This window comes from Cajanus cajan, chromosome 9, assembly GCF_000230855.2.
Source record: "Cajanus cajan strain Asha chromosome 9, NIPB_CcT2T_4, whole genome shotgun sequence".
In the NCBI taxonomy this organism is placed as follows: Eukaryota; Viridiplantae; Streptophyta; class Magnoliopsida; order Fabales; family Fabaceae; genus Cajanus; species Cajanus cajan.
The window spans coordinates 3,072,223-3,087,908 of NC_138525.1; the positions used below are offsets into that span (position 1 = coordinate 3,072,223).

The 15,686-nt window shown below is 28.6% G+C and overlaps 1 protein-coding gene across 1 annotated transcript; it reads left to right on the forward strand.

Moving 5' to 3' along the window:
- The first annotated feature begins 7,366 nt into the window (after positions 1–7,366).
- LOC109789655 (WRKY transcription factor 71) lies at positions 7,367–9,778 on the forward strand. Its single transcript, XM_020348672.3, has 3 exons — positions 7,367–7,971; positions 8,416–8,556; positions 8,990–9,778. The coding sequence occupies exons 1-3, from the start codon at positions 7,556–7,558 to the stop codon at positions 9,378–9,380; spliced, it is 948 nt and encodes a 315-aa protein (XP_020204261.1). The 5' UTR covers positions 7,367–7,555; the 3' UTR covers positions 9,381–9,778.
- The last annotated feature ends 5,908 nt before the right edge of the window (positions 9,779–15,686 follow it).

The window sequence follows — 15,686 nt, forward strand, 5'->3', positions numbered from 1 at the left end:
TAATTCAAATACCAAGAATTTAAAATTCTTTGAATTTGTAAAATACCTCATCCAAACACACGTTAAGAGATCTAAACTCATTTTTTTTATTTGTAGAAATTGAATATTATAGTACTACGAAAATCTACACACTATACTCAACAAACTAAATTGGACATCCTTAATATCAGTAATCTTAGTAATATGATTAACTTAATTAATAAAAAAATTAAAAATAATATTTATATAAATACATAATATGAAACCAAGCAAATCGAGCTCGATCCAATGTAAGCTGTGTTTAATGAAAGCTAAAAGTCGGTGGAAAGAAATTAGGTAAAAGAAAATGTATATTTTGTATTATTTAATTGAAAGCAAAATTAAAAAATGAGACTCGTTTTTTTTTTCTTTCTTTTTAGATAGACAAAAAAGAATAAAATTTGCTAAAATGATGAACTTATTCATAAATTTGTCTCGCTGAACTTTATTTTAAGATAATATAAAAACCATTTACTCATTTAATGTAATTGTACTTCTTTTATCTCAATTTTCTTTTTATCATTTGATCAAATAAAAAAGAAAAATTAATTGATTTTCTTTTCTTTTTTGTACAATCTCTCTCTTCATTTATCATTTAAACAAAACATCTAAGATGATACATATGAATTAATATTGTACGGGATGAATGTCTCCAAGCTGAGTTGAAGTCTAATCCGACACAAAAGCCACTCAAATATTCAACAATTTCATGCTCCTTCTAAAGAGTTTTCAATTGTCGACACAAACAAGGATAATGATGAACCCAGGAAATCTTGTTCACCATCCACTTCTTTTGATTATTTTTTTCCCAATAAAACAAATATATTAAAGAAAATTAACTTTAGATTTAAGTTGTTATGATTCAAGATTATTTAAATAACCCATAAATGAAGAGATATCATATCATCATAATAGAAAGAAAAAAAATCACTTTAATAAAACTTATTTTTTAACACGAGTGAACATAATATAATTTATTGATCATTTAAAATCATATTGTCAATAAAATTTAATGTAGTATTTTTGTTTGAGCTTAATTAATTAAAGTAGTTAAACTAAAAATTCAAACTTGTAATAAAATCCTGTGGTCCGGAGTCAAGTCAAGGGAAAGGCAGACAATGATGCTACTACCTCTAAACTTTAGTTTTATTTATTTTTTCTTTCTTCCTAATATATATGTAAACTTTATATTTGATTAATATATGTGTGAGTATGTATATGTGTCACCTACTTAACAAATTATTAAGTCTAAAATTATTATTAAAGTGATATTTTTTAAAATTAATAATAATGTTTTTAAATAAAAATAAATAAAAATATTTTAAAGATAGATCTTTTAAAAAAATTATATTCACATATATTTTATAAATAAATTTAAAATAAAATTTTAAAATATAAAAAATAACTTTTAAGTTATAAAATCTTTATATATATATATAAATAAAGTGCATAACCAGTTTTTCTAGTTAGAATAATCAATGAGAGTAATTTATATCACAAATAGAAAGAGTTGTAATTTCGTGAAAAAGTAATAAATTTGTAATTCGTGAAAAAATAATAAATTTGTAATTGGAAGAGTTATATTTATTATTTTTTTCACGAAATTCCAACTCTTCCTATTTGCGATAATATATATATCCGTTGATTTTACTTCTCATAGCGTTATATAAATTTTTATAATTAATTATATAAAAACATAATAAAGTTAATAAACTTATAATATATATGACTGTAACACAATAATATATTATTTTTATATAAAAGTAGTATATATTTACCTGTTTATTATTATATTAATATAATAATATAAAAGAAAAACTAAAACAAATTAATTAAAACACATAGGTTAAAAATATCCAAGAGTGCTCAAGTCCTCAAACGTGTTTGACAATTGGCTGGAAAATTGTTTTAAAGTTGTGGGTGTTTCTTGATTTTGAATTGAGAGAAAGAAAAGTCTGGAAGAATAAAAGTTTAAACATTTATTTTTATTTTATTTGATTATATAAAAGAACAAATTAAAGAAAAAAGTATGTTTCTAATTGTCTATCATCTATTCCATTTGTTTAATCCGAAGCTGTGTGGTTCAGCGGCAGGAATTGATTTATGTTTAAGCAAAGTCAGGAATTCGAATCTTACCTTGTGTATGCAGTTGTGTTAAATTTTAGGATTAATTATCTCACTTTCTTTTGAGGTGCTGAAGAGATTAGTTACTATTATTAACAATGGATACTCCAGTAATAAAAAAAAAAAAAAAATCTATCCCATTTGTTTCCAACCTAAATCTTCTAATGGAAATTAAAAGAATGGAGCAGGAAGGATGCACGTTCGCATTAGCATCCTTTATTAAAATGACTTTTTTTCAGCGTATCAAAAACATTTTTTTTTAATTCATAAAAATCGAACACAATATTAAGAAAGTTTATGACACTCACAGACTTTGTTCAGCCAATAGATTTATACTCACATGATATCAAATTTAATGTTAATTATAGTATGAAAATAAAATCACTGTACTTATGATTTTATATATGATTTTATAGTCAGACTCAAACTCTAATATAGAAAAAATTAATCTTTTAAATGGATCTTAATACATGAAACAAGTATTCTTTGGTTTTACAAGAAGAAGTCTTTTAGTTTCATTAAAAAATAATCAATAAAAAGAACAATGTTTACTTTTATGATAATTACTATAGGGAAAATAACTTATACTAACATATGGTTTGTTTTTATCTAAAAAATAATTTATTTATAAATATTTAGTTAATATGGTTAAAATTTAAATACTTATACATAGATATTTGTATAAAACTTAAAAAAATTGTTATATAACTCACATAATGGATAGTTAAATTCACTATAGATAAATCTTAAATAGAGATTCTCTTGCAAACTTTCAACTTTTGCAATTTTTGTTTATCATTAAGAGGATGTTTGGTATAAGAATTTTTTTTTTCCTAAAAATGTTGTTTGAAATGTGGTTTTTTATTTAATAAATAACATTCATAAATAATATTATTTTTCAATATAACATTTTTCACACAGGTTTTTCACGCAATTTTTCTCGTGACAAAAGGTGAGAAATATTAGCATTCTCATGTTAAAAGAAAAACTTTGATGCGATAAAAAATCTCATTATTTTTTATCTATTTAATGCAATAAAATTTTTAATTTTTTAATAACAATTATAAATATTTCTAAAATTATTTATTGCCAACAGGGCAGATGCATGTTGAGGGGTATGGGGTAATTGCCCAAACAAAGTTTTTCTTTCACTTAAATATTTAATAAAAACAAAACTTTACCCATGAAAAATATTATTTTCAAAAAAAAAATTATAAAAAAATGAATGTTGAAAATTACAAGAGATAAGAAAGAGAATAAATTGGCACTAATTTTATCATTTTATCTTTTAATTTTTAGCATTTTTTAATACTAAATAATAAGTCGCATAAATCACAAATACACCTTCATAGAATCTCAAATGAAATAAAATAAAAATAAAAATTTGTCACTCTATTCATGAAAGTTGTAATTTAAAAAAAACATAGGTATTTTAATTTTTTCACAAAAACATATATTTCTATAAAAAGAAAACTTATTATATTTTTAATTTGCAAACATAGTATAGCCTATATTTTTTGTCCTTACTAAAAAAAATTCATGGATCTGCTATTGATGATAACTAAACAGACTTTAATTATTTCTAAAAGAAAATTATGATTTTTGAAATTTATAAATTTTATGAATCATAATTCTTAAGTATAAAACAATTTTTTTGTGTACTAAATGTTCTTTTAAAATCATTTTTTAAGGTGTTAAAAAACTTATTGATATATCAAATAATTTGGACATCAAATAATGAATATCATATATATAATTAATTTGATCTTTCAATCATTTTTTCTTATACATATATTTTCTAATTAAATTTAAAAGTGGTATTAAGTATTATTTATTTGAATTGAATTATAAGTAGTATAGTCCTTTAATTTTATGGATGTTCCTTTCAGGTGGGGCCAATTTGGATGTGTTATGATTGTTTAATGGGCGGTGGTGATTGTTGGTTTTGCACCCACCCATCCCATCCCATCCCAACAAAAGTCTTTGGTTTACCAACTTCTCACAGCTATGATGTTAATGTATCAGAAGGAATTCTGTACCCTATGATCTCATTCACAAGGGATCACTCACCATTGGTATATATTTTGCTACAAAAACAAAATCTCACCTTTTCATTTCAACTCAACTCTCATGCTTGTTATCATTAGTAACAACCAGCTTAGGTCAAGGGTATATATGCTGAATGCTAATCACTGAACATCCAAGGATTGAATTCATGTTTTTGTTTTCATGTTATATACCAAAGAATTAATTTGAGAAAGTTAAATTATATAGATTTTCATCCATTGAATTTGACTTCACTCGTAAAAGTTAATCAAGATCTAAGTAAAAGACTTGCTTTTATTTTTTTAGTTTAATTTATATGCACTATTATATATCAAAGAAACATCTAACTAGGCATATCTATTGATTAGAAATTCACCCAATCCTCACATCACACTAATGAAAAAAAAATGTATGGTAAAGTGATCTAATTCCATTAAATGTTGCTGTAATAACAATTTATAGTAACAATACATATAATTAAATTGTTTATTTTTCTTAAAATGCATAAGCTAACAAAGAAATATATATAGTGAGTCCTTTTCATATGCATATTAGCTACTCTGCCTCCTTTATAAAGACAAGACAAAATAAGAATTGCACCAATATAGTCCTGGTGATAAGCTTTACAGTCAATGTCTTACGGTTGCAGATTTTCAATATATCATTATGTCAAAAATATATATTTTAGAGTCTCCTAGTCTACACTGAAGTAGCAAGAAAAAAAAAAGGAAAAAAAAAGCCTTTATTTTCTAATGTGAAAATTAAATCAAAAGGTGTTTTGTAGTTTCTATCATATATATCATAGAAATAATTCGATGTTAGATTTCTTTTCCATCATAAATTCGGGGTAGTATTACACAAAGTGATAATAATTGAGTTTTTGATATAACTTTGAAATGGTGAATGGTAGACTTTGATTCCCTTATTAGAGGCACAAAGTTAATTAACAACTCATTAACAGCAATCGATCTCCTATTTACCTCTATATTTTTTAGATTTAATTTTTTAGCCTATCCCATTATTACGTCTAATTAATAAAAGAGGATTCATGCAAAAACAACACACACACACACATTGATATATATGCTTCATAAAACCCTATTGCACAACACATAAACATAAACTTGTTTGGATCTTCTGACTTAATAGTTAATTAAAACGAGTGTATGTATAGAGATTACAGAAGAGAGTGGGGTGGATACATGACATTTTGACCATGTTACATATTATGATTTGATGTGAAGAATGTGATAGTGTGTGAGCATATGACAAGGCATAAGGGAGGGAAAGGGAACCAGATGCGTGCCACAAACTTCGGGCAGCAACAAAGGGAAAAAGGAATGTGACGTGAAAACCCACTTACCAACACTTATATAGCCATAGACATAGGCGTGATCAGGAACAGCATAATATATATATTTTTTCTTATATTTCTTATTCAAAGAATAAAATCCCATTAACCACCGAATACATGAATCAATAATTGTGAGATTATTCGACTAATTAACTAATGCTCTTTCAGTTAAATATTTGAAGAGAAATTTTTATCATCTATAATAATTTTATTATCTTTTCATAGAAAACATATGTAATTCATCACAAAAACTAAACACAGATGATAGATAGATAATTGTATTTCTTAAACATACGAACATAATTCAAATTATTTGGTTATACATATATATATGAAAAAGTTTTGTGGGTAAAGACGAACCCATTTCAATTATTTTCAAAACAAAGAAGGAATAAACAAAACATATTAATCATTAAATTTATACTATTTATAAATGACGAATTTGGTGATTCTTTTTACTATATTTTTAATATTATTATATCTAAAGGATACAGATGTATAATAATATAGAAGTAATGAATTTTGTTGCTTAAAAAATAGCGTAGAATTTGCGTGCGTAGGTACGTACAGAAGAATCAACAATAGCAGCAAACGATCTCTGGTACGTGCCACACTGCGGTCAAATGCCGGTGGCCGATGGCGTGACACGTGTAAGCCCAAAATTACAAATACAAAATGCGTATAGTCGGAATTCTTGACTAACCCCACTCCCTTGTTAACAACGTGACTACGACCCCCCATGACACTTCCCTTCTCTCTCAATAAAATATCTTTAACAATGATAGTAATCATAATGTATATCAACACATTTTACTTATATCGTTTTTTTTATGTATCAAATACTAAAAAAAATACCAAGGATCTAATTAATTATCAGGTATATTGTGCCTTGTCGATTTAATAATTCGAGGATCCCCGCAAATAATCAATCACATTATCGTATATATGATCCTACCAAACCACTTACGTGGAGCTCAAATGAACACAAAATGTAAATTTGAGCTTGGGTTTTTAAATTAATTTTTCTTCTTAAAACATTAATTAAGCAATAATTAGCTAATTAAAACCTTTACAAAAGGTATAGCTACCATCGTTGCCTTCTTAACATCAACTATCTTATATTATATAAAAAGAAAAATCTTAGCATGCAAGCATTATTCAACTTGTAATTTATCTTTCTCTTTTGATTAGATTCAAAACGATCAAATAAATTAATAGGCGGGTGCTTTTAGTTAAATGCGAAGTCGCTGTCAACTAAATAGGTAATAAATCTTTCAACCAACTGACTAATAATAATTCTCGAATCAATTGCTTTTTGAGGATTAAAATATTTGCCTCATGTTATTAAACTTTTTTTTTTTTTTTTTTGTATTTCTTTTAACAAATTTACACCCTTTAAGATATGTCAAATTGCATAATACATGAACGAGAAGAAAAAAAAAAAAATAACAACAGAGTGATTTACTATTTTTAATATTTGAACTCTCATAATCTTCAAGTCATGACCCATGAGACGACAACTTAACGTTCCGATATACAGCAAAAATATAAAAGAAATTATTTTCCACACTAATTAAAGTGTGTGTTAATTAAACAAGTGAGGCAAACTATGAATAGATGTTGTTTGAGAATATACGGTGTATTAGTATAAGATGAAGAAATTAATCACGCCACGTGCTCAAGCAGGTGTATATATATATAATTAACAATATGTTATTCCTTTATAATAAAAAAGAAATTAATTAAATTGATTTGCTTTAGAAAAAAAACCAACCACACACTGACTTTAGAAAGATTAAGATAGAGAAACACTCCCCAATTAGCTCCAAACACTAAAGTGAGGGTGCAAAAGTAGAAGGAATAAAAGCAAGAAGAAAAACAAAGTTCTAAACCAAAAGCTCCCTTTCCCATAACACATCAAATTTAAGTCTTAGCTCAAATATCATTCTCAAAGCTACCTTTATTTTTTCTGGCTCTTCCTCCTCCAACCTTCTCCTCCCTCTCTTCTCTTCCATGGCAAATGAGAAAGACCATTATTATGACCCTTTTCATTACAACCACTCATCATCAAGCTTTCCATTCTTTAGGGACAACAACTCAACACAAAACTTTCAAGGGTTTGATCACAATAACCCTTCTCCTCACACTACTTTCACTGACTGCTTACATGGTTCCATGGATTACAACACTCTCTCAAGAGCCTTTGACTTGTCTTGCTCATCATCTGAAGTGATCTCCTCCATTGATGAAAACCCCAAGAAGAATCCTAGTGCAGGAGACTCAGCAGTAGGGAACCAATCGACACCCAATTCCTCAGTGTCTTCATCATCTAATGAAGCTGAAGCAGTGATAGAAGAAGACTCAACCAAAAGCCTGAAAAATAAGCAGCCAAAAGGGTGTGATGATGGAGATGAAAAGCCTAAGAAAGAGTAGGTTTAATTGATTTCTTCTTCTTTTGCTTCCTCTTTCTCTGTGATTTCTGATAGATCAATGGAGGGTAAGAAGATTTTTCCTCATAGACTTTCCCTTTTTCTTCCTTTAACAATTCATGAATAGGATCTGATATCTTATTAATTTATATCTGTTCTTTTCTGGAGGTATATAGAATTTTGAATTTTCTCCTTTGGATTAGCACTATTTAAACTAATGCGGTGTCTTTTCAGTTGTTTATGACTTGCAGTGCCTCTTATGAAATGAATTTGGTCAATCTTGTCACTATATATACCCTCTTATACTATACTAGTGTAGGTTTTGTGTGTACTAAAATGGTGGAGTGGAATAATGATAGGCCCTCTTAACCCTAAAATAATTGTTATCGGTTTGGTGAGAACATATTTTGTGGTGAATTTGACTGGTGTTTTGGAGTGTTTCAGGAACAAGGCCAAGAAGAAAGAGAAAAAGCCAAGAGAGCCTCGCTTTGCCTTCTTGACTAAAAGTGAGATCGATCATCTTGAAGATGGATACAGATGGAGAAAATATGGACAGAAAGCAGTCAAGAATAGTCCGTACCCAAGGTTCATTGTTTTCCAATTTTGAAATTTCTTATCTATTACCCTTTCTAACCAAAAATGATGAAGCCTTGTATTTGTATCAGCCCAAAAAAATGATTAAGGGCTGTGGAATTTTGGTGCCAAAATCATCATATATTGACACACAAAGTCTTCTGTTTATTTATTGTCATATCGATGTAATGATTCATATCCTTGTCACATACTAAGGTTTTGTAACGGCTTATTTCTTAGTACTTATTAAGGCTTGTTTTTGTCATCAACTATGTAATCATGAAATTGGAGACATATCGTACAGTAAATATGATCATAAAATTACACTTTTATACATTCAACGATACACAGAAATCATTAGATCACGTCTTGATGACATGATATATCTTTCTCCAATTGCACATTTCACGTGTGAATCTGACATGACTCCTTGTGTATAATGCAGGAGCTATTATAGATGCACCAGTCAGAAGTGTGGTGTGAAGAAAAGGGTGGAGAGGTCATTCCAAGATCCTTCAATTGTGATCACAACATACGAAGGGCAACATAACCATCATTGTCCAGCAACACTCCGAGGCAGTGCTGCAAGCATGTTGTCATCACCTTCCTTTTATGGTTCCTCTTATATGGGATCAACCTTACCCCAAGATTTTCTTTCTCAGTTTCTTCCAAGTTATAGCCAAAATGATCACCAAAATTCAGTCTTCCATCACCAAAACCTTTCCCATAATCTCCATCCACAGCCTCAACAGCAGCAGCAGCAATTCCAACTCTCTCGTGACTATGGTTTGCTGCAAGACCTACTACCATCATTCCAAGGCAAACAAGAGCCATGAACTTGCTAAAGAACTTGGTGCATGTTTGGATTTAATTATTTTAGGAAAAATAATAGTTTTTTTTTACTATTAGAAGTTTTTTTAAGAAAGAAAAACGATTATTTTTTCAAGATAAAAACCAAACATGCACTTACAATTAATCCATTTCTATTAGCATATGGTGGAGCTTACAGTATATCCACACTTGTGTAGTAAGTAGTATCTTCCCTTTAGTTGGTCACTTCCTCTCTTTAAGTCATGTACCTAGCTAGAATTTGTATGGAAAAAATGGAAGACATGTCTATATATGGTAGTAGACGGGAATCTAAGAGCATTATATAGTATTTTAGAATATTACTGCAGATGACATTGATCTTGATTTTTATTCTTAAATATAGTTTGGTAAATTTTGTCAAAAATGTCAGAGATGAACGGCATGTTTTCCATTAATTGAGTACTTTGCAAGTTGCGAATATGTAGCGGAGAAGGATGGTTTGACAAGACGATTAATGTACAAATATGATTGATCCTTCTCAGTGAAAGGTATTGATAGGACTTGGTGATGGTTTCTCGGATCACTAACACAGTTAAAAGAGTGGTCAATGAGTATGCTACTACAAATGGAAGGTTTCAGTAACACGACTAAAATGGCAGCTAATTTATTTCATTAATTAATAACTATTTACATGCTCTTTTTTGCATGGGTATATATAGTACATGTGTGTCTTAAACATTTTGCAGCTTTTATAATACAAATTATTGGGGGATTAATATATTGTTACATGAAATTAAGCTTGTTTGAAGGGGAACCATATATATTTCGGCGTTTCAGTTTATAGTGCATGATTGTATGTGTTTGCGTGTGTAACTATCCTTTTGGCTGTGGACACATACCTAACTTTCAAGATTGATATGATCTTATGGTACTATTATTATTATTGCTCTTTTTTTTTTTTTTTTTTGTCCTGAAACCAATTGGAAGAATCAATATTATAGCTCCAGATGATTCAAATGCAAGCTGAAATTAGCAATAAATCTTTCCCACCTAAACCATTTATTTATACATAGGATCTAATAATTCGAAATGAAGTTATTTGGAATGATATATTTTGCTTTAAGAATAATAAACAATTTGTTAGAAATTAATTCAGTGTCTTTAAAAAAAAGTGCATGGTATCACAACTCCTACTTATTAATTAGTTATTATTATATCCATAGGAATTGACAGTTTTATTTCTCCAATATATATTCTTTCCCACATAGAACCTATTTTTGCTCCCAATATTAGGGTGAAAGTGGGAACTAATTAGTTTAATAAAGTTAAGAATTAAAATAGTTATGTTTCATTCATTTATGCAGCTTGCAAATTAACAAGGCTGAGGGTAATAGAGTTTCCTTTTTCTCTCTTGTTTATCTTTCAAACAAGGATGAAAGTAATTTTATTCCATTCTTTTTCCCTCTACTACATTCATAATTTTTATTCATCTAAAAAAATCCAAACATATCATTTAAATTCTTATGACATATACTCAATAATAGCAACGTCCTGCCATCTTCGTATAAGATGACTTTAAAATTATTATACCCATATAGATGATAACATCATAATGATTAGATAAATTACAATATTTTATTTTTATAATTATTAAAGTAATGATTTTCTCTTTTGATTTAAGATTAACATATTTATTCTAATTTTATATGTTTTATTATAATCATGTCATGTATTATATATGTTTAAAATTTATGTATTTTTATATTTTGTTGGAAAATATCGTATTGTCTATCTCAATTCTCTTAACATAGTTTATATATTTGTTGAATAAATTTGCTAGTATTAGTTGATTTGAAGATAGAGTCTAATATGTTTGTATTTTTATTTTTATTTTTTTGTATTTTTGGCTTGTGTTGTGTGTGTACTTGCTGGTTATACTAATAATCTAATTTTTTTCTCGATTTTATTTAGACCCTCATTATATTCAAAATTCACTTGAACTAATTTTTCAATCGATCAGTCAATAATTCACTAGAAGGACAATTTTATTTTATTTATTTTATCTATTTTATCCGTATACAAGAAAACAAGAAAATATATAACTAAAAAGAAAACAAGAAAATATAGGACAATTTTCATTTAAGAAAAATATTTTGCGAGCATCTTTGTTCGCAAATCTTGTTTCTCAAACGTTTGTTTTGTTTTGTTTGTTTGTTTTTCCCTATATTGCAACAAATTTATGCTCTAAAATTTTCAATATTGAGGAGCATTATTAGAAATTAATTAGTATAGTATTTTAGATTTTCAAAACAAATATGATTGGATTAATTTTCCTGTTTAATAAAACTTGTTTCACGAGATGTATTATAATACACGATCGACCTGTATAAATTCATGAGACAAGCCAAAGTTTGCGGTTGAAACAATAACTGAAATGATCACTCTTCCTTTCCAATCACATTTGTTACTTTTTCTCAATTTGTTTTATCTCTTTCTTTCTTTTACCTCATATTACCCCAAACCAAAGGTGTATATGCATTTTTCTTTCTTTATAGGTATCATTAACCTTAACCTTTTCATGTTCATTATTAAACAATTATTTGATGTTTACCAATTACTTTCACAATTAATTTGTACCCCTGTTTAATTGATTACGATAAATTAATGATAATCCAACTAGCCATACAACTATCCAAGTTGAGAATTTTATAAGAAAGAAAGAATGCATTGGAAATGCATGTTAATTATAGAGTACGCGATGTCTAAAAAATTATATATAGTGATTATATATAACTTATAAATGTATGACTATAATAATGTGTATATCTTATTTATTTATTTTCTCCTTAAAAATTAAATGTGTATTTATTTTCATTTATTTTGTCCCTGTGTAACTATTCAAACACGGGCGTAAATGCATGTTTTCCGTAGATAAAATCATACTTAAAATGGAAAAAGCAATTTGGTTAAAATTTCATAGTCCTCTCTCATCTGCCTATCAAGCTGTCTCACTCCTATACTCTTTTGGTGTTGATTATTTTATGTGATGTTGTACTAACTTGTGTTTATAGTTTTATTATTTCAACGTAGAAAAACAAATATTAGATATAATATTATATATATTTATTTTTTATATCTCTTTATTGTCTTTCTCCACACACACACACACACACACACACATATATATATATATATATATATATATATATATATATATATATATATATATATATATATATATATATATATATATATATATATATATATATATATATATATATATGTGTGTGTTTTTTAAAATGCACCCTAAAATTAAAAGGAAACCTTTTGTTATTTCAAATTTGTATTCAGAAGACATTTTTCTTATATCTAATTCCCTTTTATTAATCAAAGGCACACAAAGTGGTACGTTGTACTTATTTTAATGAAACTACTAATTTTCTATTTAATACTCATATTTGGTCTCTAAAAAAAACTAACTATATATAATCAAAATTGAATCGGTGAACTCATTTAAAAGTTCTCTTAATATAATACATAATTCCCTTGGATATATATATAGGACTTAATTTGACTTAATCTGTTAACTTGTGTTTTAATTTTTTTTATTTTCTATTTTAACTTTTTAATTACAAAATTGATACCTTATTTTTTTATATTTTTCTTGTTTTCAAAGATATATAAAGAAACAAACAAAAAAAAAAAGTTGATTTTAGTATTTTTGGTACGAATGTTTGAAAATAATCAACAAATTAAAAAAAAAAGTGACAATTTTGTAATCTTACATATATGATTTTGTAATAATCCGATGGGTTTCTACATTTTACAACTCAATATTTATAACAATGAAAAACATAAAATATAACAACCTAGAGTTGACATGCAAACATTTCCTTTATATACATGCAGTAATATATAATATATGTATAAACTTCATTATATTGAAATCATTAGGAAGTCCCTTATTAGGACTACATCTATAAACTATACATATATAAATATATAGTGATCCAAAAATTGAAAATATAAACCTAAGTTGTCAATGAAGTAACAATTACCAAACTAGCTACACCAAGGTAGCCCAAAAGTCAACATCGTCATTCTCCGGTATAACTCCCAAAACATACTCCTCCTCTAGCCTATCTCTGTATACTATTCTTATATCAAGTATATGATCATCACAATTTAACCACAAGAAAATACACGAAGATAAGCTTACCAAAAAAAACATATCAAGTATAAAAGTAAAGTGTAACTATACTACCAACATCAACATATAAACCTCACGACACAACTCATCATGGTTTTAACTTTAACAACATATATAGTACAATTTAACAAGATACTTAATGATTCAACACAACAATACCTCAAACATTCAACAACCTTTTTAAGGCAATGTTAAGTCTCAATTTTACCTCTTTTTGGATGAGACTTATTGAACAAATTCCACTCATCCTTTGAACCATTGCAATATAATTGTTCTCTTTTTGGTTCATTTTGTGTGCAGATATAACTAACCCAAATTCATCTAACAATACCTTAATCCACCTCATTTTTTGTGCAGGTATTGAGGAAGAGTGGAAAGTTGAAGACTCTTAGGATTGGAAACCTAAGAAGCTAAGGAGCAGAGAAGAGGTTCTGCGCCGGGCTCAATATAACCTGCGCTGGGCGTGACAAAAATAGAGTATTTCATCTCTGCCAGTTATATTAAGCCGGGCGCAAAAGGAATTAAGCCGGGCGCAAAAAGAATTAAGCCGGGCGCAAAAGGAATTGCGCCGGGCTTGTGTTGAGACAGAGAGTGCTTGACTTCTCTGGAAGAACTTGCGCCGGGCGCGAAGAATTGTGCGCCGGGCGCGGAACCCTAATCTGATCTCCCAGGCTCGTATTTGAAGCCATTTTCGGGGATCTTTCTCTCCATTCTCACATTGGGCGCCTCCAGGAGCTGCGGAAGGGATTCCCAGGGCTTGGGATCGTCCGTGTGCGGATCTTTCCTTCGGTTCTTCACTTCCTCTTCCATCTCTATTTTGTATTTGCCCTCTTTATTGAGTGGTTTCACCCATTTTGTGGGGTTAGATGTAACCAACGAATACTATTGTAATCCTTCTGGTTTTTATGATATATATACATGTTGTTTCATTCATTGTTGTTTATGTTTCTATTCTTAATGCTTGCTTTGGATTGATCACCATTTGCATGATTTAAGGTTCCATGGGTATTGGAAAATAACCTTTGAAACTAGTTCTGAAACATATGCCTAGTGGTGATTGTATCTAGGGATAGAGCTTGACCCATTAGTAGTCTTAAACCCTAGCCCGTAATGCGGGTGTAGATATTGGGTACTCAAGGGATTGATATTCAATATCCGCATCTAGGCTCTTTTTCTAAGGGATTAGGTTTGAGTAACTCTTGGGTTGACTAAGCAATGAATTCAACAAGAGATTAAGGATACATTAGTGTTACGTTTGGTGAAATCTGACCCCCACAACCTCACAATACCACAATACCATTCCTTACCTTTTCCACTCACAAAACAATATTTATTTACAGCTTTCATTCCAATAGTCACAACTTTGAATTCACTGCACAAACTATGAAATTGGAATTATTCTTTAGTCACGAATAGTCAATAAATGCTTATATTACCTTCTAATCCCTGTGGATACGATATTTTTACTACTTGAACGGCCGGTATACTTGCCGTGTTTGAGACCGTTGATAGAATTAAACGAATTTACAAATATTAACAAAAGTGTTTCAACGGAAATCTCAACAGGCAACAATTTAATAACACAAATCAACTTTGCAACTTAACACATAACAACATAGCATATGAACAATAAAACACAACCAACACATTATATGAACAATACAACTATATGCGTCATCACGCATTCAACTAAGATATCTCTTATAACACAGGTGATTAGTTTAAGTAGTTTGACCCTACTCGACCAACTAACAACGTAATGTTTTTGGGAAAGCTAGATCAACAACTAATTTGATATCAACTCACAATACAACATGATTTCTTGAATTTTTCTACTTAAACTATGAAAATCTAGTATTCTTGTGTCATGGTAAATCAGTTTGGGTATGAGTCTACCATGCCACGACCTTAGCATGCATAACTAAGCCTCCTATGAAATTAGTTCGTCGACTATCCTCCAAATACTATATATCCCTTCCAATACTTAGTTAGGGATTTTGACTCATGACCTTGTACCTTACTTAGTTTGGTCATTTTGTACACATATGGCTCAACCGGACTCCCATACAAATTTATATTTGTCATTTTATATATGTATAGCTTGACTTATCTCTCATACGCA